Below are 27,611 nucleotides of genomic sequence, written 5' to 3'. Positions count from 1 at the left end.
TGCGTATTTGCTCCTTTAACGTATGTGGGCTTAATAATTATAATAAAAGGAAGAGAGTTCAAGCTGAATTAAGGACTATCAAGCCAGATATTGTATGTCTGCAGGAGACCCATCTTCCTTGGGGTAAGCGACAGACCTTGACTGACTTAGGGTATGTTATATTAGTAGCATCTAAGCAATCTAATATGGTCAGAGGGGTTGCCATTTTGGCTAGACCCACGCTGGTGACAACAGGGCGCCAGCTGGTAGATAATCAGCATCGTTGGGCCATTTTAGAGTGTCTAGTTGGGGCTGCAAGATTTACTTTATGCACAGTTTATGGTTCGAATCTGGATGAAGCTATGGTTCTGGAATATCTGAATTCCGAACTAGCGTTATGGCCCACACCTTTAATTTTTTGTGGGGACTTTAATATTAATGTGTCTTGTAATATCTTACAATCAGGCATGCAGGATTATAAGGGCAGAAAGCCCAAAGCTTTTAAAGCATTAAGTCATCTGCTTATTGACCATGGGCTAGTAGATGTCTGGGCTACTTTACATACTCAAGATCCAGGATTCACTTTTTTTTCTCCAGGGCGGGGGACGGTTAATTATAGAAGTCGAGTCGTAACCCTCATCGACATCGCGCAGGCCGAGTCTAGGACTCTGGGGCTTGTCCTGCTTGATGCCGAGAAGGCATTTGACCGCGTGGCCTGGAACTTCCTATGGGGGGTTCTTCAATGCATGGGATTTGCCCAGGGGTTTGTCCGGGCTTTGAAGGTTCTGTATCAGTCGCCCACTGCCAAGATTTGTACAATGGGATATAGCTCTAAGGATATCTTGATAGCCAGAGGTACGCGACAGCGGTGTCCGTGCTCTCAGCTCCTGTTCGCCCTATATATTAACCCTTTCATAAATATGTTAGAGCTAAGTCACCATATTCTACCCTTTATGGTGTATCATGAACATTTCTCGGTATTGGCTTATGCTGAGAACATTGCGTTGTTAACAGTTGACCGGATTCGGCCTTGCCTGAAATCGAAAATTTAGCTGGTAAATTTGGAGCTGTGTTAGGCTATAAATTAAATACAACCAAAACCCAAATTGTCTGTACAGACCGTACTCGGGTTAGTGACGATAGACTAGTTGAGGAAGCTACTTATTTGGTCATTAAAATCAGACCATGTCTAAACGAATTAGTTCTGGTTAACTGGGACCTTATTCTGTGCAAGACCAAGGCAGCATTGGAGAGCTGGGAGAGCCTGCACCTTTCCTTAGTTGGGAGATCTAATCTTTTGAAAATGGTGGTTTTACCTAGGGTGATGTATTTTTTTTTTTTTTTTTAGAGTAGTGCCCTTAGGGATACCTAAACCTCAGATCCAACATCTTCAATCACTTTGCACTAGGTATCTCTGGGCTCCTGGGAAACCTCGGAGAGCAGCTCGATTTATGACTCTTCCTTTGGACAGGGGCGGCTGGGCTGTACCAGATTTCCTGTTCTATCATTTAGCTTGTCTGTTGGCCAATATGCGTATTTTATTGTCTGGGGAAGAAATCAGCAACCCGGCGGAAGCACCTTCTATCTACCAGATGGTTCTTGGCCCTGAAACATATAATTCTTTGTTTCGTAGGCTTGATGGTAGTTACTATAAAAGGACTCGCTTTAGAATTCTTGGGGCTGCTTTTGGGGTATGGAACACTGTCAGAAATTATTTTCATATTCCTAGGGTATCCTTTTATACACCAATGTCGGCGGACCTAATACTGCCCTCTATATTTTGGGATCCTATTGTTTTGGAATGGAGAATGAAAGGTATTATACGGCTGGGGGACTTTTATTCATCAGACGGGTGTGTGTTCCTTTTTCTAATCTAAGGGATAAATATAAAATACCGAACACCCAGTTTTTTAAGTTCTTACAGATCCACGATTTTCTAAGTAAGCATGCCTCAGCTTTAACCCCTTACAGAATAGTTGATGCTATCAGTCGTAAGGAAAGGATAGGGTCTTTGAATCAAATACTGTTAACAAGTAGAGCCGATGACCTTGTTAAAGTTAACGCTAGGTGGAGAGAGGCTTTGGGAGCTAATTTGGGCTCCGTTGAAAGTTCCATTAAAACTGCCAGGAAAGTTTGTCTTGCTGCGTCACTGCGGGCGCAACATTACAAAACGGTTTTTAACCTCTACCGTATTCCCGCAGTAATGATGAAATGGGGTAGGACAGGGAATAGTTTAAATGATGAGAAATGTTTTCGCTGTAGGACAGACCATGCTGACATTTTACATATATTTTTTGCATGTTCTAAGCTTTGTCAGTTTTTGGGCCATATCGAAATATTTTTGTCAGTAGTCATTGGAAACCCTGTCCGAATCTCAGCCAGTATGATGTTATTAGGTATAGGGGAGGAATTAAATGATGGTCAATCCCTGTTTAAAATTCGTTATTTAATTTTTATCGCGATAGCAGTGGTACGACTTTGTATAGCTGCATCTTGGTTGCAGGCTGAGGCACCCCCTTTCGAAAGTTGGCGAGCTAAGTTTTACAATATCTTTAATTTGGAAGTTAGTCTATACTCTTGTCAAAAGACCCAGCAGGCATACATTTGGTCTTACTATTTGGAAAGCCATGATTGACCACATTAAAGGATAGTATCTTTTTGGAGTTTAAGTCTTGTGTTTTTTTCTTTTACTTTGTCCAACATGTTGTGAACTAATGTACCTAATCTTCCTGTATTATTTGTATGTTGTTTTCCTTCTTTATTTGTATGTTTTTTTTTCATTGACACTGTGGTTCAATAAAAAAAAAAAGAAGACATCACTGCACAACTCAGTCAGTAACACACTCATGTTTCCTCTCAAAAACGATTAAAGAATAAAATATTTGTCTGAATGAAATGTCAAATGATTCTACAAATTGAAGCCTTTGCTGGCTCCAAGCAGCCTTTTCCTGATTTCTACTGAGCAGCAACACCCTTCCCGAATACCACGTCTTTGGCTTCACAGTCTAGGAGGCCCCCGCTCTTTCCCCTACAGTCGGAGGCACCTCAAGATAGGCGAGTCATTATAAATCTGCAGTCTGAAAGGAATGCAGCCTTTGGGAAACATTAATTAATGTAAGGCCTACCCAAAATACGAAACAGCCAGTCAAGAGCGTATTTTTTTCTTTCTCCTGCTATGTGTTATGAAATTACATCTGTTCAGATTCTCATACCCTCCAACCTTTGAAAACTCCAGAGAGATGTAAATGAGAATTCTAAACATACATGCAGAGAAATTATGAAAGAGTTCATAAAATATATATTTTTTTCTTTTAATAAGATTTTTTGACATTTATAAACTCTAAACAAAAGCAATAACGTTTAACTAAGTTATATATTGTCATCCAGATGTTAAGAATAACACAGATTAAAACCAGTGCTTACTAAAGTTAAAGCACTTGGTCCATGGAGCACAAAACCAAAATTTGTAGATCTCTGTTTCGTATATATGATTACAAAGAAAACAACCCTTCGTGCATATTTTGTAGAGATACACCCACCATTCTTCAACTGTAAAATACATTCTGTGCCATTTTCTCTTTTCATTTTAGCTATGCAGTTTACATCCAGTGCCTCTCGGATCAGAAACATATGGACAGTTTACTGTGTGAGAATGGGGAACAACAAATTATATTGTCACTTTGCAGGAAGCAAAATAAAATTTAGAACAATTACTTGAGTCGCGGAGATTGATTATAGCATTTCTTCAATAACTTTGTTCCTCTTACTACCCTGTGGCAGCAGGGACTGGCTGTGATTCTTATTAGGCCGATGATGTATCTAATGGATTCAAGCTTCTGGACTGTCTGATTGTAAATGTGTTTATATAGCACTTACTTAAACTGATGAGCCTTTTGAAGCGCATTACCTGAAACGTTAGAGTACAACATTTGACTCAGCTGGGTAGAGCATCCTTGCCTGCTCTCCTCACCCATTGCTCCTCTTTGGGGTTTTGAAAGGTGGGGGCAGGTGTGCACTGCTCTTGAGCCGCTGACTCTTTCACAGACACCGGTTCTCTGTTGCTGACTCCGGGGTCCAGAGCAAGCGTCACAGGCGCTGTTTGGGGGCTGCTACTGCACACCCAGGCATTAAGGAGATTAGACAATGGGCATGCACATCACTGTTCCTGTCTTTTTGCTCCAAACACACCCAGTACTGGTGAACAAAAGTTCACAGCCACACACGTAGCGCGCCACATTTCTACGATTTCCGAGAATGCCGGTGCTGCTTTTATTTCTCGACGCTGTACGGTGTAAGACTCTGTTGGGATCAGGTGTGGCAGTTAATTTAGTCGGGTGTACCGCAGCAATTCTCTTCTCATGCATCTCTTACCTTACACAGGGGTGGATAGGGGTCTCCTTGGGGTTTCCAGCGCCTTTCTTGAGACCTGCTGCAGCATGCCTGTTGTCTTCTGTGTCGCACAAGTCTGCTGACAGTGGAACTTTAATGGCGCCCCTCACTAAATCTAGAGCGGGAAGCATACACCTCGAGTCTGCGCAGTGTGTCTTTAAATCACTGTGCAGTCTCAATTTCTCTGCTTCTTGTCTGCAGCCTCTACTCTGCCCTTTCCCACCTCGTCACAGGGTGGAGTGAGTGATCTACACTGACCCTACCCTGCAATGAGTTGGGAAAGGGCGGGGTGACATGGACTCCACTACAAGATTGACATGAAGCCCCTGCCCTACAGGGCTTCAGCCTGAAGCGCCCGAGTCTAACTTTACCCATCTAATCATTAGGGGGTGGAGATTAGTCCCTGAGGCTCTGACTTTGCCGAGTTAATGATGTCACAGGCTTTAGGGCTGTGAGATCGTCAGCCTGGCAACAGGTTTTAGCTTCGCAGGCACCAGCTTGCACAGAACTACATCAAGGGAGAGTCCAGCAGCTACCAGGCCAGGATCGACACGAGTCAGTGTAAAAATGTTTTTTAAAAAAATGAATACTGTAACTTAACCCTGTAATATTACTAGCTCAACATATCAATTTAGTTTCTCCAGTGACCCGGGGGTTGCCCCTCCACCCATGACTAGAAACCGCCCCTGCATACTCCACTCTATGCCACTCCACTCTATGCCACTGCACTCTACTACTCTCTACTCTGCACCACTCTATTCTATGGCAATGCACACGACTCCATACCACTGCACTCTTTGCCCCTGTACTCTATAGCACTCCAGTCTAGACCACTCCATTCTACTCTCCACAACTCCAGTCTGCAACACTGCACTCTATGCTGCTGATCTCTGTGCCAAGACACTCTACGCAAATGCACCCTAATCTCCACCACTTATCTACTCTGCGCCACTGCACTCTATGCATTACACTCTACATCACTGCTCGCTACTCTGTACCACTCCACTCTATGCCGCTCTACTCCACTCTGCACCACAGCTCTACTCAGCACCACTGTACTGTACACAACTTTACGAGACATGTTAAACTTGGCTTCTTCAGCGGGTTTATCCCCAGACTTTTAGCTTTTTGGTCTCCTGTTTTTGACCTCGTTTTTGATGGATTTAGAACCCTGGGCACTTTACCACTACTATTCAGTGCTAAAGTGCATATGCTCTCCAAGTAAATTGTATATGGATTGGTGTTTCCATGATTGGCTTATTTGATTTACAACTAAGTCCCTAGTAATGTGCACATGGGTGCCCAGGGCCTGCAAATCAAATGCTGGTAGTGAGCCTGCAGCACGGATTGTGCCATCCACAGGAGTAGCCATTCAAAAGAGTTCTCAGAATCTGCCACTGCAGTGTCTGCAAGCAGTTTTTAACTGCCATAACGACCTGGCAAGTGCACCCACTTGCCAGGCCCTAACCTTCCCTTTTTGTTTTTTTTTACACATGTAAGACACCCCTCAGGTAGGCCAAAGATACACTGCACCCTGTCCTTGGGGGTATGTGAAAGGTAAGACATGTACTGGTGTGTGTTACATGTTGTGATAGTGAAAAACTGGGCAGTTCGTTTTTCACTATTGCAAGACTATCTGTCTCATAGATTAACATGGGAATTACTTTGTAACATCTTGCACGCTTAACTTTCCATGTGGATAAGATGGAGAAATGGAATTTAGGCTTCCTGAACTCCGAATTTAAAGATACATCTTTTAGAAAAAGATGATTTTCATATTGTGTGATTGAAAATGCTACTTTCAGAAAGTGGCCATTTTCTTGCTTAACCATCCTGTGTGCCTCTGCCATTTGTGTATTCCCTGTCTGGGTTTAGAGTGAAAAGAGCAGGGGATGTGCATTCACGCTAGATAGACACAAGGAGGGGGAGTGTCCTGCCTTTCCTGGGTGACTCCTAGCCAGGCTGAATAGATCTTGCTGCATTTAGAGTAGTGGGAGGAGTTGTTGCTTGCACCTTAATGGACTGTGACTGCTTCTCACTAAGCTGTCTCCACCTCCTGTGGTGAACCTGACCGGAGCCAGGCTGAACTGGTTTGTGTGTGCCAGAGGAACTTTGTGTCTACCAATTTCAAAGGAAAATGTGGTATAAATATCGGGGCCCTAACCGCTGGACTAAGGAACCTGCCAGGAAGAAGAGCTGGCAGGAGAGACTATAGCTTTTGCTGTGTGCCTTGTTGGGTTGGCCTGCAGTTGCTGCTTCTGTCTTGGGCAGGGAAAGGACTGGACTGTTCTTTCTGCATACTAAGTATCTCCAAGGGCTTGATGTAGAGCTTGCCTCCTGTTGTAAGTCTCTGGGAAATCAAAGACTTCAACATCTTCTGGGTACCAGCATTAGAACTGGATGTTTCAGAACAAAAGGGTAACACGATGCCGCCAACGACGCCGCTGTCGGCACCATGGCCTGATGGCACCACAGAGGGCACCACTGCACTTCGCACAGCAACCCTGGCCTCACCGACGCCGCCATATGCCACCGGGCCACTGATTGCACCGTGACCTGTGGGCTCCTCACAGCCTCGCTTCACAGCGGTGCCTTTGTATCCTGGACGACACCACTGCCTGCACCGTGAACTGTGGACACCACTTGTGAAGAACATGGAGCACCATCCTCCTTTGCACTGCAGCCCTGGTCCCACCGATGACGACACTCCAAGCTGACATCAACGTCCTGCCTACACCGTGGTTTGGGGGCACCGCACGCAGGTTACTCAGTGTACCACCCCGTTCCACACCGAAGCCTTGGCCCACCAATACCATCAACGACAGATCGTCAACCGACTCTACTTTCTGCGCCGTGACCTGTGGGACCCACACACTGCATGTCTCGCACCCACAGCCGGACTGGCTGTAGCGGGCACCGGGCATTTCCCTGGTGGACCGCCAGGGTGGGGGCCGGTTTTCAGCCGCTGGGGGGCCATTTTTGTTCAGGGGGTCGGCAATATCGGTCCCCTGTAACAAAATCGGCTGAAACTGGGAACAGAAACAGGCCCTAGCAAACAGCTCGGCCACTCCCCTCCCAGGGGGGCTGGCCGAGCAGTTTGCCATGGCCTGTTTCTGTTCCCAGTCCGGCCCTGCTCGCACCGCAGCCTTGGGTCTACAAGCGACATCGCTTCAGCAACAACGATGCAGCTGCTTGCACCGTGACCTGTCAGCACTGCCCCACTTCGCAGCGCCCCACTTCGCACCGCAGCCCTGGTCTCACCGATGCTGCTGGACGACTGTCAACAAGCAGCTCTATGCGCCGTGACCTGAGGGCACCGCACGTCTCTCCGCTTCATACCGCAGCCCCGGCGCCTGCCAGTGCTCCTGACTTCAAACTTACGGAGTTCCACCTGAAACTTGTGTGACTTCAAGGGCCCAACAATTCCTGCATTGACTTCCGGAACGGACGCTGCTCCTCTGGAGCTCACCGCAAGATCTGACGCCCTGCATCTCCAATGGTACTATTTTACGGGTCTCCCCGACACCGTAGATGGCCCGCGACCTGCCGTAGCTGTTGGATTTGTTTGTTCATAATGCCGTAATAACCCTGGATGGAGCTATCGACTTAAAGGAACTGTATATAAAGTCTATTTTTGCTTTATTGTGGATTACTGTTTGTTGACGTTTTTATCGTTTTGGTCTTGTTTTACTCAGATAAATATTGGGTATTTTTCTAAAACCGGTGTGGTGTCCTTTTGTAGTGTTTTCAATGTATTACTGCTGGTTGTGTAAATGCTTTACACACTGCCTCTAGGATAAGCCTGACTGGGCGTGCCAAGCTACCAAAGGGGTGAACAGGAGTTATTTTAGATGTGTAATCCCCTTATCCTGACTCGAGTGGTGGATTCAGTCTAGCTAGGGTGCAAACCCTAGCCAACCAGAAAACCCATTTCTAACAACATTCTAATCTGCAACACTGCTCTCTCCACCACTGAACTGTCGCTCTACTCTGTACTACTGCACTCTATGCAAATGCATTCTACTTTGCATCACTGTACTCTGCAGCACTGCACCCTATGCCCCTTTACTCTGTGCCACTCTATTACTTTTCTCTATGCCTACTCTACTCAGCACCCCTCTACTTTACACCACTGCACTCTACTATGCACCACTCAAATCTGCGCCACTGCACTCTACACCGCTATACTCTGCAACCAATGCACTGTACACCAGTCCACTCTACGCCACTCCACAGTATTCTACTCTACACGTCTCTTCTCTGTGGCACTGCAATACACAACACTATGACACTCTATTCCTATCTATGCCACTCTCCTCCACGCCACAAAATTTTAGCCATGCTGAACATCATCCACACTGATTTACAATATGGCTAAAACACATTGGCAAAGCCAGTAGCTCTTGCATGGGCATGACGTATTGGCTTTACCAATGCTTGTTTCTTTGGGTTAATCGGAAAGGTAACTACAGCAATGAACAGGAACAGTTTATTTCTTTAACTATGTGGGAACTTGAAATATACATGAATTTTTTGTGTGCAAACAAAATGTAACCTTTTTTAAGGAATAATGAAGAATAGTTTTTGTTTAGACTAATAAAATGTGCGAACACAAAAACTGAAATTTGTCAGGCCCATACCTTGCAACAACATAACATGGCCAAGAAATGTGTTCTGTTTGAAGATGGGATTGGTGGTGTGCCATCTCTATTGGTAGAGTAACTTGCTTTTTTAAGTTGTGGCAAATTTTATGTAATGTTCAGTGGGTAAACCATTAGTGCACCTGGTGTTGTGAGCAGGCTAAATATGTAAACTGTGACCGGGAGGAGGGCTTGTACGGCTCATCTTTTGTCAAGGTTGCATGCTGAGTGAGGGTGGTTTTGGAGTTGAAAGTGGGACGTCATGGGTTCTGATAGTGGATTAGTACTTTTTAGGTGCACTTCGGTGGCAGAAGTAGGTTAAAGAGGGAGTATGGATTAATTGGTCTTCAGTGAAGGACGGTGCGGTTGTAATTTTTTCTCAGATTTTTGAAGTGTTTGGTGTGAATGGTGAATTATTGATGAGTAATAATGAATGGCACTCAGAGTCTTCTGCTTTTGGTGGCTCATGCTCGTAGGAAATGTGAATTCTATGAATGACCTGCTTTTGAGAGAGTATTTTTAGTAGCTGACTATGGACACGCAGCTGGGAATTATAAGATGAACTCAGGGGCGTGACCTACTGCAGCATGACGGAAAGTGAAGTTTGACGTTGTTTGCTCAATTATAGGTATGTCATCATGTTTCTGATATTAGTAGTTCACTATTATGATTGGGTATGGGTGTCCTTGGTATTAACTATCCACCCCATTAATTCAATTATTGCAGTAAATATTTCATAGGGTACTGTTAGAGCTGCCAGCTTTTGGTGTGGTTTTCCCTCTACCTTGTTGCCAAGGTAGATAAACATAGAAGAATGTTATTGGAATCGCTGCATGGAATAAACAGTGTGATTCTAAACGGAAGAACTCATGGGGATGTTCCGGCTGCTCATACCAGAAAGGGGGGTTACTGTACTGGCTCTTCCATTATTTATTATATCATAACTAGTTATGATCTATTTCAGAAAAGTTATTTCTTTAAAACTGAGTTTGTTCAAGGTAGCGACCAAACAATGTTTTATTCAAACCTTCAATTGTAACTAAATCATAAGTCGCCTTGGTCCCTAACAGAAGGAAACAGAGAGGCTACTATAGCCTGTAATCAAGGTCGAATTATTTGGAACTCAAACAATATAACTAAGATGAATGCAGTAGTCGCGTCACTGCAGCTTCAACATTCACTAGAAGAAAGAAATCCCATTCAGATATTCAAAGAAATAATTTCAGATGCGGTCTATGAGATTCAGAGGAGGTGGGTACCTCCAAAAAGAAAGAAAAGGTACTTTTAATTAAAGATTTAAAGGAAGTTATACTTTCTAGAAAGTTGAACAGGCTCCTTCGCCACCAGTTTATGGATTTTAATTTTTTTCTCGTTTCAGTCACAAGGGGCAACTACATTCAAGCTTTGCAAAGGAAAAGGAGGAAAAATCACTTTGTAAACAATACAAATGTATATTGGATAAGAACTGGGTAAATTTGTAGCAAGCAGCCCTACAATAAGACAGTAAAATGTTTTGGCAGCTCATCTCTAAATTTATAGGCCGTGGGAAAAATCCTGCTGTGATGCCCATCCCTTAGTTGTAATGGATTAACTACTTTTCTGAACTGTACGCAAATTAACCCTGCCTCGATAAACTGTGAGGAGCTCCTAAAGTCATCTCACTAGCTTGACTGGCACATAATACCTTCAAAGGGAAAACCGATTGAGATGTGTACATACGAAAGTAAGATCTTCCTCAGTGATAGGTCCTGGTACGGTTCTCGTAAAGGTATTACAAAGTGACCCAGAAGGCTGGAGAATCCTTTTTACCCCCTTTTTCTGCCACTGTTATGCAACAGGGCAAATTCCAAGCTCTTGGACAGGAAGTGTAGTAGTGCCTTTACAGCAAAAAGGTTCCCGTCTCCCTCCCTGTAATTATCATCAAATTGCCCTACTTGATGCAACAGGGAAGATCTTTGCCTCCAAGTGTTTTGGATCATCTCAAGGAAAAAGGATACTTGAAGAGTGTGATGCCGTTAGTCCAGGCGGGTTTTAGACCCAAACACTCTGTGACTGATAATTTCAGAATAATTCAAACTGTTATCGACAAGTATGTGGTGTCTAAGTCAGAAGTTGTATACTCTGTTTTTGTCGACTTCTCTACTGCTTTTGATGGGGTCGATAGATCTACACTCTGCAGGAAATCAGTGAAACTGAGGATCCTTAGTGACTTCTTAATACTTATTTTTGCACTTCATACATCCACTTGGTGCAGAGTTTTAATGGAAGGGAACAAGGGACTGACTTCTAAGATTTTAACACAAAATGGTTTGAAGTAGGGATATGTTTTAGCTCCACTTTTGTTCTTGATACTTCTTAGTGATTTACCTACCCGTTTTAATAACATTAACAACCTCTGCCATAAATTACACTCCAAAATGTGTACGTTCTAATTCATGCTAACAATGTGGGTATTTTTGACCTCACACCTACTTGTCTTCATTGGAATCTGGATGTCCATTTTGAGTATGCAGAGGATAATTTCTTGAAAATAAATGTTTCCAAGATTAAGGTGGTACCTTTTATAGGAAAACGGGACTGTCCTTTTAATTGGAGATTGGGTGGAATGCCCGTGGAGGTGGTAACAACATTAATATACTTAAGGAAGGTATTCTCCCAGACCCTAGAAAGTACCTCTCCTTTTTCCCTCATAGGCCTCAAGGCAACAGCTCACATAGGCGCCTTAAAATATTTTATTACTCTTCGGGCAGGTGACATATGTGCAGTACTCATTAAGCCTTTTATAAGCAGTAAGTTTTAAACTCTCTTATCTCTATCCAGTCATTAGTTGGTGTCGATCAACTGCGTCCAGATGAAGAATCAGGAAATGGAAATTATGGCAGACCTGTCATCAAGTGAAATTAGCCATGTAGGCACAGCATCCCAGCAAGACGGGGATGAGGCTTTGCACCCCTCTGTTGGTGGTCCTGCTCAGAGACCTGGGAGCCCAAGGATAGAGTCGCAGCTTGATTGCACTGGTGAGTCCATTTTGATTTAAGCTTGCTTGTATGCTGCCCTTAACGGTGTAAGATTTCTATCACACCTAGAAAGTGATAATTTGACACCGTGTATACATTTGGTATCCTCTCAGTAGTATTACAATCGTTCAAAGAGCAGACTGTTAGTAACATGCCTCCCACTCTAGGCTGCTGGGGGATGTAGTAAGATACGGTATAGAAAGGAGTAGTACTTTTGGCTCTGTGAGCAAATGACAAGATCAAGCTAGTTAATGGTAAAATAATTTGTATTATAGCCCATTCAAAGGTACGGCTTTTAAACCCAAAACTCAAACTGGCAGAGCTGGTCCTCCAAGGCTTTATAAGGAAATGTGCCAAGACCATAACACCCGTGTTCACCCATAATTCAACAGAAAAGAATGCTTAATATTGCCACTATCAATAAGGTTTTATTTGGCAAATCTGAAGAAGATGCAAACATTTTATTAAGTTCAGGAAAAAGGAACTTATTCTAACTGGCTTTGTGTATTCTGATATTAATTACCAAAAAGATCCCTACTTTAAAGTTCAGCAGTGATTTTTAATAAAGCCTGGATTAAACACATGAACAAGTTTTGTACATTTGTTATCCTTGGTAATAAGCGAAACATGATTACTTATGAACCACCAAGATCTAAATAAATCCACTATGGTTGCCGATGTAACGAAGGCAAAGTATCTGAAGGCAGAGCTATTTGAACTAATAAAGTCTACCCTTAAGTCTGGAGTAAATTCTCAATTACCCTCTTGTCCCTCCAGTCCTTACTTGTGGATATAACCATCTCCCTGACAGTAAAAAGAACAAAGGAATGCGGGGACCCCCTAATCCCACCCCTACCACCAGGAGTACTCAACAGGTACTTACCCAGCATTCCACTTGTTCATTTTTATTTTTTATTTTTTTTCTGTCCACGACAGGAATGAGGTCCTAAATGCTGTCTCTCCTGCTTCTAGTCCCTGTCTGGCTGCTTGGCGGTCCTGGACGGGGTGGATCTTGCGTGCCTTCCACCCTGTTGCGGGGTGCTGCTCCTTCTTCTGGTCTCCGTCTGGCTGCAGGGCTGTTATAGACGGTATTGGTCTTGGGTGCCTCCCGGCTTGCCAGGAGGCACAAATGTTGCCGGCTTTCCCTTTGAGGCTGGTGCCTGGTCCTCCCAATCATTTCTAGGTTACTGTGGGCACGTCTTCTTGATGGGCAGTTGGAAGATGCGCTGTAGTGGCTGGATTGCTGCTCGGGGGGCTGTATTGTTGGTGCCCCTGGAGTGCCCGTCCGCCGGTGTGGTCCTGGATGTCCTACTGCCCAGGCGCTGGAGCTGGAGGAGCGCACCTGGGCTGGCTAATGGAGCTGCTGTTGCTGCAGACGGCAAGGTCTGGTGTCTGTTGGCCCCCAGGGGTGAGTACTGCATAGCCGTTTTAATCCTTTCCTTCAGCTGCGAGGGACTGTAGCTCCGAGACAGGGTTCTGTGCCGTTGGGGTTCACAAGCCCTACCAGTGCAGAAGTTTTGGGTCCCTTCACAGGCAGCTATTGTGCCAGTGGCTCGTCTATCGGATTCAATTTCTCTGGCAATTTCTTCTTACATATTCATCAATGTGAGATTACATGCATGTTTTCTGTTGGGTTCTCTGTCTGATTTGGAGGTGGGGGTCTTTGACTAGTTTGTGTTGCTCCCTCTGTACTTGGCCGAGCATGAAAACGTCTGCCCTTGGATGTCTGGCTGCTCAAGGGCTGTGCTGGTGGTGCCTCTGGGGTGTATGGCACCAGGTATGGTCGTTTGCCTGCTGCTCAGGCACTGGGGATAGTGAAGCGTGCCTGAGCTGGCTGGTGGGGGCGTTTGTGTGGTGGACGTTGTGGTCTGCCAGCTCATGGGTGTGGGCCGTGTTTGGGTTTCCTCTGCTGTTCAGTTTTCGCTCCCGCTGGGGGGGCCCTATTGTTTCCGTTCGCTGGGCTGTGCCTCTTCTCTGGCCTTGCTTTGCAGCCATCCTTGGGTTGCAGGCGGCTAGGGGACCGTGCTCAGGGTGCTCCTGTTGAGCCTGGTTGCATTTGGGCCGGTTTTGGCTTTGCCCTTGCGCTCTGGCTTGGGGCACGCATGGGCTGTCTAGTGGGGCTGACCTTTTGGCGACGGTGTTGTTGGGGGTCTGCCGTACTTGGTTGTGTCCGTTCGATGGTTTTTCTTCCCCCTCCTTTGGGTCTGGGGCTTTTTTGTTTGGTATGTCATGGAGTCTCTGGCTTCCACTCCGGTCTCTGTTTTTGGTGGCAGGGGTTCTGTCTGCTGTGTCACTGTTGTGTCTGGATTTGGGTCCCTGTGGGGTTGGTGGGGTCGTAAGACTTTTCGCTTGGGGCTTGGTCACTTGCGGTTCCTGCGCGCATTCCTGCTGGTTTTCTTCGGCCGGTGCGTGGTGGTTCAGGGGCTAGTTTTGTGCCTCTGGTGTCTCCGGTCCCTGGTCTTCCTGGGTTTTGGCGGCCCTGCTATTGTCTGCTTGGATCCGGTTGCTTCCCTGTTCCTCTTACTTTCTCTCCGCCTAGGTGGGCGGGCCCCTTTCTCGGGTTGGGATGTTGCCCCTGGTCTTCCAGTCTGGAACTGGGGCCTTGGCTCTGCCACTGTTGTCCTGGCCTCGCTGTGCCTTTGTTTGGACCCTCATTGGCCTGTGTGGATTGGGTTTGGCGGTGCCTTCTGTTCCCTGGTCTCCTGGTTGAGGGCATCCTGGTTGTGGTGGGACTTGCCTTCAGAAGGTGTCTGGCTCGGTCCCTTGTCGCCTCAGAACCTTAGGGGTCATCATTTGGGTGTCTGTCTGTGACCCTTTTCTGGCTTTCTATTCTCTGGTTTATTTGCGCCTTTCTTGTGTGGGTTTTTCGGGCCCTTGGTGGTCGGCGGTTCTGTGCTTGGCGTAGCTGGAGTCTGGTCCGGCCTTATTGCTTTTTTTTTCTCTGTCCTCTACTCTGCACCTGCGTTCCCCTGATGCAAGCTGAGCCATGGGCTTGCCGGTGCGGCCTGCTTGGCTTCCGCTCTGGCTTCCTGCCGCTTTTTGTTCACTTCGCGGCCTGGTTTGGGCTGGTTCAAGTGCCTTTCGCTCTGCCCTCGGTGGTTGGGGGTTCCGTGTTTGTGGCTGTTGGCCCTGTGCGCTCCTTCAAGGTCTATGGGTGCGCTGTGTTGGTTGCCACCTGCCTTTGGTGGCGTGTCTGTTGTTCCGACTTCTCGGGGGCCTGTGGTGACTTCTGCAAAGCTGAGCTGTGTGCCGCCCTGTTTTTCTCTCCTGTTCTTGTGGCCCCTTGGCGGCTGGTCTCGGCACTCGCTTGGGTGGTTTCTTGGTGTTGTCCTTTGTTTGGTTGATCGTCTGGTTGGGGGGTTTTCCTCCCTTCCGGGACACTTGGTTCCTCTTTCGGTGGCTTGATCTTCTCCGGTCTTGTCTTTTTCGCTTTGGGTCGTCACCCCCCACACACACACACATGAAGTGTGTGGTTGTGGGTGTCGTACTTGGTGTGTGTTGTTTGGGGCAGAGTCTGACCTGTTTGGTCTTTGAGTTCCCCATGTCTTGGTCGCCTTGGGGGTTTCGCCTTGCTCCTCTGTGTTGTGCCCTGGTCTGAGTCTGCTGGTGGCTGCCCCTTGAATTTAGTTGGGCGAGATCCTGTTGTTGGATTTGTTCTTGATGGGGGGTTGTGCTTTGCTGGGTTCGGGCCTCTGGTTATCCCCCGGCTGTTTCCTGTTGGGCGGGGTCTGTGTTTCTGGCTTCCTGGTCCTTCTGGTTGGTCTGTGGGTGGCTGGTGTTCTGGTGCTTGCTGGTTCTGCTTCCTTTCGGCCGTGCCTCTGTTAGTTGGGGTTCCGGGTTTGTGTCCCGGTCTCCCCTGCATTCTTGTGGGTGCCTTGGTCCTGGCCTTTAGGCCTGTCCCTGTATTCCGGTTCCTTCTCCTGGTTTGGGTGTTTTGGCAGTTGTCTTGTGTTGACGCTGGTGGTTGGTGGTGGATGTTTCTACCCTGGGCCCTTCTCCGCTGGGGTTTTTTGGTGGTGGTGTCCTCTGTGCTCTCTGGTGGTCGAGTCCTTCACGTTGGGAGGGCTGACTCTTGGTTCTGTGGTGCCTCCCTTCCTGGTTTGGTCCGTGTAGCCCTGCCCGTGGTTGGTCCTCTGAGTCTGTGTCTTGGTTCTGTTGGCTGGTCCCATCCTCCTTTTTTTTTTTTTTTTTTTTTTTTTTCTTGGCTGATCTGCTGTGGGACTCCCCGGTGGTGTTTGGGTTGGTCCTGTTGTTGGTCCTATCACCCTTTGTTTCCTAGTTTGGTCTGGGCCTGTTGGGTCTTTCCTTGCTTCCCCTAATATCCCTTTTGGGGTTTGTTGTGGAACTTGTTTGCCCTTTCTTGGCGTTCGTCCTGTTGTCTGCTTGGGCGGGCTCTCTGTCGGTTGTGCTGCCGGATCTGGCGGTTGCTTGGTGGTGCTGGGCTTGGCGGCCGTCTGGCCCGGTGGGCGCCCTTCTAAGTTTTTTATCTACTCTGGGGTGCTCCGGCTGTTACGGTCCTCCTGGTGCTGGTTGTTTCTGGTGGAGTAGTTCCATCAGCGCCTCTGGCTTGGGGTCTCTGCGGTTTGACTCCTTTCCGGCTTTGGCTTTGCTGGTTTTTGCCTTGTCGGCTTTGTGGCTTGCTTCCTTCCGCAATTATTATATTACTTACTGGTAATGTTTATTACTCCTCGTCCCATTGTCCTCGTCCTATTCCTTCCGCCTCTCCCTCCTTCCCGGATAGCCGACCTTCCTGTGGCAGCTTGGTAGTTCAGGCGGAATGCTGGGTAAGTATTGGTTAAGTAATCCTGGTGGGAAGGGGGTAGAGTTAGGAGTCCCAGCATTCCTCTGTTCTTCATCCTGAGTTTGTTCAAGGCAGCAATCATGCAATAGTAAATAGAAAGTTCGAATTGCAACTACAACAAAAGCCTCCTTGGACTTTTAACAGAAGTAAATGGCTTGAGTTAGGGTTGAACCACCTGGACTTGGAGGTCTCTGCGGTTTGACTCCTTTCCGGCATTGCTGGTTTTTGCCTTGTCGCCTTTGTGGCTTGCTTCCTTCCGCTTGTTGGTTTTGGGGTCGGTGAGGCATGGGTGCCCTGCTGGCACTTTTTTCTGTGAGTGGCTTCCTCTTTGGTGCCCTTTGTGCCTTTTCCTTCCAGGGTACTGGTTCTTCCGTTCCTTGGTTGTCACTGTTGGCCTGACCCTGGTTACCTGGGGTGTATGGTCGCCTTGGGTCTTCTTCTGTGTGGGGCCTCCTCGCTGTTCTTCTGTTGTGGGTGGTCTCTGGTGATTCCTTGGCGGATGCTCCTCCTTCGTTGTTGGTTCAGGGTTGTTCCCGGTGTGGGTTGGCTGCCCTCTGGGTGGCAGCACCGTTGGTTGGCTGCCTTTTTGTTTCCCTTGGTCGTCTCTGGCTTGTTTTGGGGGTGAGACCCTGTTGTTTGGTTGGGGGGGCTTTACGGGCTGTGTGCTCCTGCCTGTGTTTTACTGTGGTTCTCCCGTTTGCTTCGCTGGGGCTGCTGCTATTCGATGTGGTGCCTGGGTGTTCTTTGAGGGTTCGGAAGGCTGGGTTTCTGGCTTTGGTATACTCCTTAAGTAAGGAATGGGACGAAGACTGGAGGGACCTGGGGGGTAATGCTGTATTACTTACTGGTAATGTTTATTACTCCTCGTCCCATTGTCCTTGTCCTATTCCTTACTCCTCTCCCTCCCTCCCGGACAGCCGACCTACCTGTTGGCAGCTTGGTAGTTCAGGCGGAATGCTGGTTAAGTACTCCTGGCGGGAAGGGGATATGGTTAGGAGTCCTAGCATTCCTCTGTTCTTCATCCTGAGTTTGTTCAAGGCAGCAATCATGCAATAGTAAATACAAAGTTCGAATTGCAACTACAACAAAGGCCTTCTTGGACTTTTAACAGAAGTAAATGGCTTTAGTTAAGGTCGAACCACCTGGAATTCTAACACCATAACTTGGATGAATACCCTAGTTACGTCCCTGTGGAATCAACACATAATAGAGGAAAGGAATTCAAATATTTGGATGGAAGATCTAGTTTCAGATGCTGTGTAGGAGATTCAGAGGGTGTGTAAACCTCGTAGGAAAAATATACTTTCCACTAAAGAACCTAAGGACGCTTAACTTTCGCAAAAACGAATAAGCTTATACAGCGCCAGTTTATAAAATTTTCAATCACTCGGGGTAAAGAAATTCAAGCTCTTAGAAGGAAAAAGAGAAATATTCATTCAGCAATCAACAAAAAAATAATAGACTAGAAATGGATGGATCTGCAACAAGCAGCTTTACAGAAAAGCCATAAAACCTTTTGGCAGCTCATAGCAAAATTCACAGACGGTAGGAAAAATCCTTCAGCTATACCCATGCCCCCATTGGAATGGCTCGACTATCTCTCTAAATTGTGTGAAGAACTCTATTCCAAATAATTGTGAATAGCCCCTAATCTCATCTGATTTGCTTGATTGGCATATGATACCACTAAAGGGAAAACAGATTGAGACGTACAAAAGGAAAGCACGATCTTCTGCAGCAGTCGGCCCTGATAAAATTCCCATAAAAGTAATTAACAATGACCCAGAAAGCTTTAGTGAACTTTTTACCCCCACCGTTTCTCCTATTGTAATGCTATGGAACAAATTCATTGACGGGAAGTATAGTTGTTCCCTTGCACAAAAAAATTGTTGTCTCTGTCCCTGTAATTATCATCAAATCGCCACAGGGAAGATCTTTACCTTGAGTATTCTGGACCATCCTAATGAATAGGCATACGCAATGGATTGATTGTTAGTTGAGGCGGGTTTTTAGACCTAAACACTCAGTGACTGATAACATTGCAATAGTTCAAACTACCATTGATATATTTATGGTGTTTAAATTGCAAGTTATATACTCTGCGTTTGTTGATTACTCTACAGTATTTGATAGTCAGTCAACCCACACTTTGGAAAAAAAGGTTAATTTGGGAATTCCAAGCGATTTATTAAGACTTATTATTGCACTTTATCAGTCCACTTGGTGTAAAGTTTTATTGGGGAGGAACAAGGGATGGACTCCTAGGATTTTAACACAAAATGGATTGAAACAGGTTTGTTCTAGCTCCCCTCTTGTTTTCAATTTATCTTATGGTTTACTTTCTTGTTTTAGTAATAATTTCCCTCCTCGAATTGTACTTCAAAACCTGCATGTTTTTATTGTACGCTGATGACATAGTAATATTTGATCTTCCTCCTATTGGTCTTCAGTGAAATCTCGACGAAAATTTAAGAATGATGGGGATAACGTTTTGGAAATAAATGTTGCTAAGCCCAAGGTGTTGCCATTTAGAGGAAAGAGGTGATATTGTCCTTTTAATTAGAGGTTAGGTGGAATGCCCCTGGACATAGTAAAAACATATACATACTTGGAAAGAGTTTTCTCCCAATCTCTTGAAAATGCATCACATATTTCACACATGAGTTTTAAGGTAATGGCTTCTACAGGTGCAATAACATTGTTTTACAGTTCCACTGGTAGGCGAGTCTTCAAAACCCTGGTAGATATTTATCTGTCAAAGATACCCCTCATTTTATTTTATGCCCTAGAATATATTCCCATAAGTAAATGGTCCGCTTTAAATGTATTCGAAGGGAAGCTCCTTCGTAAGAAAATATCTTTAAGGCAAGCAATTCCTGTGCAAGCATTACGCTTAGCACTTACCCTATTTGGTGCTTAATCTACATCTTTTTCAGACTTAATGAGATGGGCTTACAATTTATCACAGGCACCCGAGGGCACCCTAACAGACTTCCTAAGGCAGGAAGCCTTTAATGGAAAAGTATAAAACTATATCTTTAATAATAATCTTGAGGTTGCACTAGCAGAATTGCAGTGAACCATCGACCGTCTGCAGATGTGGACATCAGCACAACTTACAGTTTTTAAAAAAAATGCTGCTTCCAGAACAAGCTACACTAGTGATATCACTCACTATTCGAAATATATATATGCCTCACTCTGACAGTATATCCTTTGAGCAGAGTCAGGGATGTTTAAAGCTTTTGTTGGAACATAGTATCAGATGATGTTTACTTATGTTAAGATAAGGTATCGTACCCTTAAATAACAAAAAATTACTGGTGCGATAAAGGAGCTAAGTCCGGAATGTGTGATCTGTGCAATGAAGGACTCAAGACATTATACTTGTTCTTTCTGTTTGTCCTAGTGTGACGATGAAGGGAGCTAGAAATCTATATTTAAAACCTTTGTGAATTAAATATAAAATATTCAAAACCGATGAATTGATTGCCCTGGCAAAGTCACCCCAAATTAATTAAATGCGGAAATAGATTTCTGTAAAGGCATGTTCACAATGTACCAAAGTCTAGCTCTGGTTCCTGTGGTTGGGAAGAACATTTATAGTGGAAACAAGACTCTAATATTCATTTTTGGACTTATGCATATTATTAGAAACTGTTGAGAGTGGAAGCTGTCAAAAGTGATCGTGCCATCGTTAGCCATCATTATAAATGAGCTGGATAGGGAAACTCAAGCTATGATTAGACTGGGAGGAAAGAGTGGGTTCAATATTTGAACTTAATATGACTTCTGCCAAGACTTTTTGCTCATGCCCTCAACTTTTTGATGAGGCGAGGAAAGAGTGATGTTCCTCTTTTGAGCAACGTAAGACGGACATTGTTGAATCTGACTACATCTGAGGATTTACTCAGCCATTCTCCCCCAAATCCTTGGAAATTGGCCAGAATGGGTACTCTGATACCCAGCCTCTTTAGGGAATACTGTAGTAGCCACAAAAAAAAAATGTGTGGAAGGGAGTCGGAGGAGATGACCTCCCGCTTTTGACCGTTCTGAGTAACAATGATTTTTCATAGAGACTTACGTTGACTGTGAGCATTTTCAGGAACAAACAAAAAACATACGGCTGCATGAGTTATACTGCCACTGAAACAATGCAGGTACTTTGGAAAACTCGTTTTTGCACATGCTGAATAACAGATCTACTGAGATTTTTTATGTGGAACATTTTAAACTCAGTACAATGCATTGTGGAACCTGTATTTTTTACGAACTGCTCATGTGACATTACGTATTTAAGTATGCACAACGTACTTTGCTTTTTTTAATCATTCCCAACCTGTGACCAAGGCGTCTGCTGAAACGCGTAAGGAAAGGGAAATATGTGCTGCTGCCTTCGTAATAAATGACTTGCTCTCAGAAATGAGCCTCATTTGTTTTGCCTTGTTGTGATGACTATTGGTGAGCTGCTCCATGCTCACTGTTCCATGAGGCCGCCCTGAAGGGTCGGGGGCTCCTTGTGCTTGGAGAGAGAGACACGCGCACGCACACACTTTGCACACACGTACACACACACACGCGCACACACACACACACACTTTCTCTTTTTTCTCTCCTTTTTCTCTTTTTTTCTCTTTTTCTCTTTTTTTTTTTCTTCTCCCCCACCCCCCTCATTGAAATTCACCAGTCATAGTTGCCTGCGCTAACTATAACTTGGGCCTCTGCATTTTTTTTTCTCTCCATTAATATCTCCAAAACTAGGGAATGGATTTAGACCAATTCACAAAAGGTCGATTTCTGGGCAAACAGCCACCTTTCTGCCAAATTTGGTGTAATTTCGTTCAGCGTGTAATTAACATGGGAAGCCCACGCGCCCCCTTTTCGGCCCTTGCTTGACGGATCGCCCTGAAACTTTCCATGCACAAAAAGAATCGCTGGGGCACTTTTTGGGGAAATTTGTTAACTGGTGTCAATGATATAGGCAAGTCAAAAACGCTTTCCCTATGGAAATATGATCCTAATTATAATTAATTACTGGCGACCGCCAGTAGGTAATATATAGATATATTTTAATGTATCCATTACAGGGATTTCTGTTTCACTCCTTGACCATACGTTTAAATCCTAGTGTGTCTGCTCAGTCCTTCATTAATACAAGGTTGATTTAAAAAAAAAAAAAAAAAGCAGTTCAGTTGTGTAACAATAAATATCTGGTTATCTGTTAATGACTCCAAGGGACCTTTTGTTGTGAATGTGCTCTCTACAGTTATGTTGTTCGTGTTTTATATCAAGTCATCAGCTTGCATCATGCCCTAGTGTATTGCTTGGTTGCTATCAGTCTGAAGGAGCTTGGGGAGAGATGTGCTACTATTGGTTACATAAAAAAGTGATCACAAATTGAGTGGCAACTTTTTTTGTGAAACCTGTTTGATTTTGCGAACCAACCTAGGTATTAATAGGTTGGTTAGCAAGCGTTGCAGTGGGACGCAATCTAATGTGCCTAATTAATATTCATTGCAGATTGGCACACACTCAGGTTGGCCCCAATCGTAGAGATGGTGGCCTGTAAGGGTTGGCAGCTGACCCTATCTGTGACAGCTTTTTTAATTAAAACAACTGGGGGAAAAATGAAAGAAGTAGCCCAATTTCCTTCAAGGAAACGGGGCTGCTTTTATTAAATAAAATAAAAAGAAAGTTGACAGTGGTCCTCTAGCTCACTGCATGCTCCCCATAAACTTTCACCTTGATTCACAGGGGTTTCTTTTTTTCTGAGTTTGTGATCATCCCAACTTAGGAGCCTGTACCATTTCAATTGTTTGCGACTGAAATTCTGGTCACAAACCTTTGATACGTATGATATCAAATTGCTGTTTGGGAAGGATGCCCGTAACACACCCCTTCCAAATAACGATTCCATTTCTAAACTCATTTAGTTATTCTGAAAAACTTTTCTGACTTACTAAATGTTTAAATAATTAGAAAAATGATTTTTGCTTTTGCAAGCCCTTTTATTTACCAAAACGGTGGGTTTGAAAATGCAAAAATTCTTCTTACATCTGGCTTGTGGTTCATAACTGGCCTCTTCTGCACAGCATTTTTTTTTTGCAGATGATGCTGGCATGTTGATAGATGGGCCCACCTCTTCAAGCCTTCCAGAAGCAAACCTTAATATGTCTGATCCTACTCATAACTACTGAACTTTTACAGGAGATTGTAGCTGGTGGTCGACTGTTGCTCATTTCTGCTAATGGTAAGGCTGACGTGATACCTTACTGGTGGCTAAAAGGCTACCAATCTGCCACCTTTCATGTATGACGTTCAGCCAGTTTGGAATTTTACAGCAAGCAGTAAACGCTCCCTGGCACTGGTAGTTTTGCTTTTTACCGGTTTACTCCCATCTCTCATGTTGAGTCTGTTCGTTTGTATCCCAAACAAGTTGCACGTTTAACACTCCTGGTATATCTAAGCAGAAGCAACTTAGTACTGCCAAGCCCAACAGTCTTGCCAGAGGCAGGTACAGAAGAGTCAGTCATGTGTGCAAAATCCAAATTCTTTTGTTAGTATGACAAGTATTGCATATGTCCACACTTGGTTTACTAACATTAAAAAATGGCTACTTTGAGCATATTATTTTCATGATTAGTTCAGTGGACTGATCTTATACCTTCCAAGCACATGAAAAATGAACACACACAAATGTACTCTGAAGCAGGTCACAGACCGGTCTGCGGAATTTTAGTAGATCCAATTAGCACATCTGTTAATTTTATTTTTTACTTTGGCTAGTGAATGAGTCTCAGCACTAAGAACTCCTTTATTGCAATTGGTAGCGAGCAGGGAGATATTATGAGGCCTGATGGGCTTTGTGTGTGTTGCACATGATTTAAAATGTAATTCCTTATTCAATTGATAGTTAGTGGGGTGCTTTCTGTGTGGACATTATGCGTATTTACCTCCAAATTGGTAGTGTTACGGTCTGTTTGTTAATATGTAAAACTTTTTTCACCTGAAATGTCTATTTTAGTAGTGTCAAGCAGGATAACACTGGTGGTCTTGTAAGTTCCATTCACTGTGCTTGAAGAAGAGTGATGGTGTCCTAAGCATAATTTGCTGTTAACCTTGTGTTCTTTGGCAAAGGCATTGGTCTTTGCTGCGAATATAAGATTTGGGTGAAACAGGGATCATAATGTATTTACTGTTGCATGTTTGACCTCTGGCTTTTCAAAGGGTATTGTGTTTCTGGTTCAGTTACTTCCGCCACCCCCGTATTATTACTACTATTAATAGCAGCAAAACAACACAAATAAAACTTTAATACTTGAAATTTGCGTATAAGATGCTAGCATTCTTTGCAGATCTTAAATAGAATGTAAGAGGGACAACATTTGATGAGAACCGAGGTCTTGAAAATGACAACAGGTAGAATAAGCCCAGAGTGGAAATATACGTCTTCTACACATCTCGGGTTAAAATATTGTTGAATGAAATTTGCATTGACAAAAGTTAGCAACGAAGACATGCTAAGATTCACTCCCACCATCCCCAAATTATATGCCATAAAAAGGATGGCAATCTCTGCAGATCTTTATAATCCCATTCTCAATCTGTAACCAAAAACCGCTAGAATTTTCACTGACCCAAATAATTTATTATTTACAGTTTCCCAAAATAGTAACTGTACAAAAACATTCATGAAACTTTTTGCATATAACATTCTAAATAAAAAAATAATTGCACACAAATGATTCATTGAAAGTACCTTAACATTTATTTTCGCAATACCTACCAACTTGGAATTTTCAGAAATTTTACTTTCTCTAAAATAGGCTTACTGAATATAATCTGTGAAATAAACTGCTGCATCAATCCGTATCAATCTGGGGTACATGTATATTGGTAAAACTAATAAGAGAATCCTTGTCTTGAATAAAATTCAGATTATCTGGCAGGTTCTATTTAGGAAATTCAATATTTGATGTCCTCTAACCACACTCCTATTATGTGCAAGTTAAACAACTGTCTTTGTAGCCATGGCATCCCTTCCAGAATGTGATTCAAATCTGTCATATTGTGCTAACATGACCTCTCTCACCCACTGTACCTTCTTGGAAATCAGACCACTTTCAGATGATATTTAATTGTGTTCAACCATTGATCCTCCTCCAGAGGATTTCATTCATTTTACAGGAGTACAGAGTAAGACCCGTTGAATACATACATCATTTTGGATTTCCAATAAATTTGGGATAAAGAATGAATCAAATAACAGGTTTTGCTCTTTAGTTATGAAATTCACCCCTTCATCCATTTAAAGACATTTTGGTTTAAGAGATTTAAGGCCCTAACATCTGATTCCAGCCGAAAAGAAACCAGACATAATAGCATAGCAAAGTGAACTTCTTTAACAAGATAGTGATTTTCTGGGACATTCTGAAAGCCTTCGCTAAATTTAACTGCGACAAAAAAAAAAATACATCCTTGCTAATTGCAGTAGCTGATCAATAGGCAGCTATGGTCCAGACCCTTGCTAGCTTAAGGTCTGATAGAAGACTGACTGTTATAGGTGCAGAAACCTCTACTGGATCAAAATCTTATTTCACACAGAAAAAAACTCAAGTTTTTCTTGTCAAATTGTTCCTATTTCTCATCAGTCTGAGTTCAGTAGCCAAGTTTGAGTGTCCTGTGACTTCCACAGACCCACATGAAATCATCTAAGCCAGGCTTTCAACAACCATGTCTTGTGTTTTTTTTGTATTCAACACGTTTGACAAAAGAGAAGTCTCAGAATGTCCAGTGACCTTTCCACCAGAACGGAATTTGACAACTGGGCTGACCATGGAATCGAAATTTAGACCTAACTTCTGTGGTCTTGTTATCTGTTAGTTGCAAAATAGTGATTGGAAAGGGAGAAAGTGCATAACCCTTTGTATAATTCCACTTGGGTAGAATTACATCTGTTTCTGGGGCCTTGCAACAAGGCCTCTAAGTGAAAACCATGGACTGTTCAGTTGTCAGCTGCAATGACTGTCTTGTTCTGCGAAAGTAGTTTATATATTGAACAGCTACAGTGCTGCCTATCCTTGATTGGTGAAATAATTGTTGTTAGTCAAAATGGCAAAAGTACCTGCAAGGAGCTACTCCATTGACCATGAAAATGTCCACCCCCACTTCCCCAGAACCACACTGACTCGCATTTGACTCTATGGAGCGGAGCATCTCCTAAAATAGCTTACCCTTTCCATGCGTACATATTGTGGAGCAGCTAAACCAACTATAGTCTTTATTCCCCTTCAGTGTAACCTTCATGAAGCTTGGCAAAACAACACGGGCAGAAGATTGACCAAAATCAAGTGTTGAGATCAATCAGCATTCATCTTTTAGATTCATACTATACATATACCCACTTCAAAAGTACTTTATCCCTGTTGATCACTGACGTTTTCTTGTCATGCCCTTTTTTGAAGGTTTGTACCACTGAACTTATGCAAGATCTTACCACTATCCATTCTCCACATCGTATCATTCATCTTAACTAATCACTAGAATGTTTCTGAGCCACTCGCCCAACATGTCTTCTCAAGGTAGCTTTACACTGCAGTTTTTTTTTTTTTAAATACGTTGAAAAATATCATAGATGATTCCTAACAGAACGATGTAGCATTGTAAAAATAAGGTGCTTGTGTTCAGGCGAATACCAACCAGACACAGCACTTTAAGTTGGTGGAATGCAGTGTGAGGCTCAAAACGGGTTAAAAAATTATCCTACTCTGCTAATGTTACTCAGTTAGGAAATATAAAGAGCAAACATTGCCCCGTTTTCAAATTTGTGACTGCCAGTTGTTCACCGATCTTTAGTAAAGGCTTAACACGTTGAAGTAGTTACTGTCTGATTGTGAAATTCTGCTATGTGCCTACCTCCCTCTGGTAAAGGAAGTGCATATTCACTTCCTTCATTAAAAATGTAGTTCTATATGGGTCACAGTGAATAACAGTAACTGAATGATGTCAAATAGGCAATCCTAGTGAAGATCGTGTTATCTAACACTCAGAATTTCCTCAGTGAAAAAACCCTTGTTTATTGCAAGTAATAGGAGAGCCATATCAAACTCTGCCTCTCTTCCAAGTCCCAAACGTAAATAAAAAAGTACCTTGCATCCTAACACCCACTCTCACTGCCCCGAAGCTATGCTCTCTATGGCAGCAGAGAACTAGCTCTTTAATGAGAGGCTCACTGGGAGCACTATCGGAGCTGCCTGGAATTCCTTTGCAGCAACATTAGAAACTATTTTTGGGTTGCACTTTTGCTATGTTATAGCAGTGAATTGCCAGATTTAAAATCTCAGATTCATAATATTCACACAGGTGAATAGCCAGCAGATTTAAATTCGAGAGAAACTCACATTACATGAATTTATGTATTGTATGGCCATGCTTTCATAAGTACTCTGGCAAATGTCACCAATATAGTTGCAGTTACGAGCTAACAAGATAGTGCTATATTTTGTGAAGTTATTGCTGGTGTTCATATGCAGCGCCAACCCATTTTAAATTCAGAGTGAGCTCAGCTGAAATTATGTACATGGGCTAAGATTATTGGCCCAAATTATTATGAGACTTCCAGATCATACCCGGACACAATGATTTGTGTGTAAGTGTATATGTATATGGTTGTGTGTGTTTTTTTATTTTGCTAATAACCCACCTTGACGGAGGTGACACAGCTACAGGTAAAACTGGGGTTCTTCTCACTGGTGTGGCAGGTATGAGGACTTGGGGTGTGAGAGG

The 27,611-nt window shown here is 43.9% G+C and overlaps 1 protein-coding gene across 3 annotated transcripts in view; it reads left to right on the top strand.

Moving 5' to 3' along the window:
• Nucleotides 1-27,611, top strand: part of TXLNA (taxilin alpha) — a 101,684-nt gene that overhangs the window by 5,071 nt on the left and 69,002 nt on the right. For all 3 annotated transcript variants that reach the window (XM_085648438.1, XM_085648437.1, XM_085648439.1), the window contains exon 2: nt 11,829-12,025. In XM_085648438.1, the coding sequence (XP_085504564.1) occupies nt 11,860-12,025 (166 nt within the window). In that variant the 5' untranslated portion in view covers nt 11,829-11,859. The remainder of the gene's footprint in view (nt 1-11,828; nt 12,026-27,611) is intronic.

Source organism: Triturus cristatus, chromosome 3_2 (genome assembly GCF_964204655.1).
Source record: "Triturus cristatus chromosome 3_2, aTriCri1.1, whole genome shotgun sequence".
NCBI classification, from domain to species: domain Eukaryota; kingdom Metazoa; phylum Chordata; class Amphibia; order Caudata; family Salamandridae; genus Triturus; species Triturus cristatus.
The sequence above is the reverse complement of the archived record's forward strand: the minus strand, read 5'-3'. Positions and strand labels throughout refer to the sequence as shown.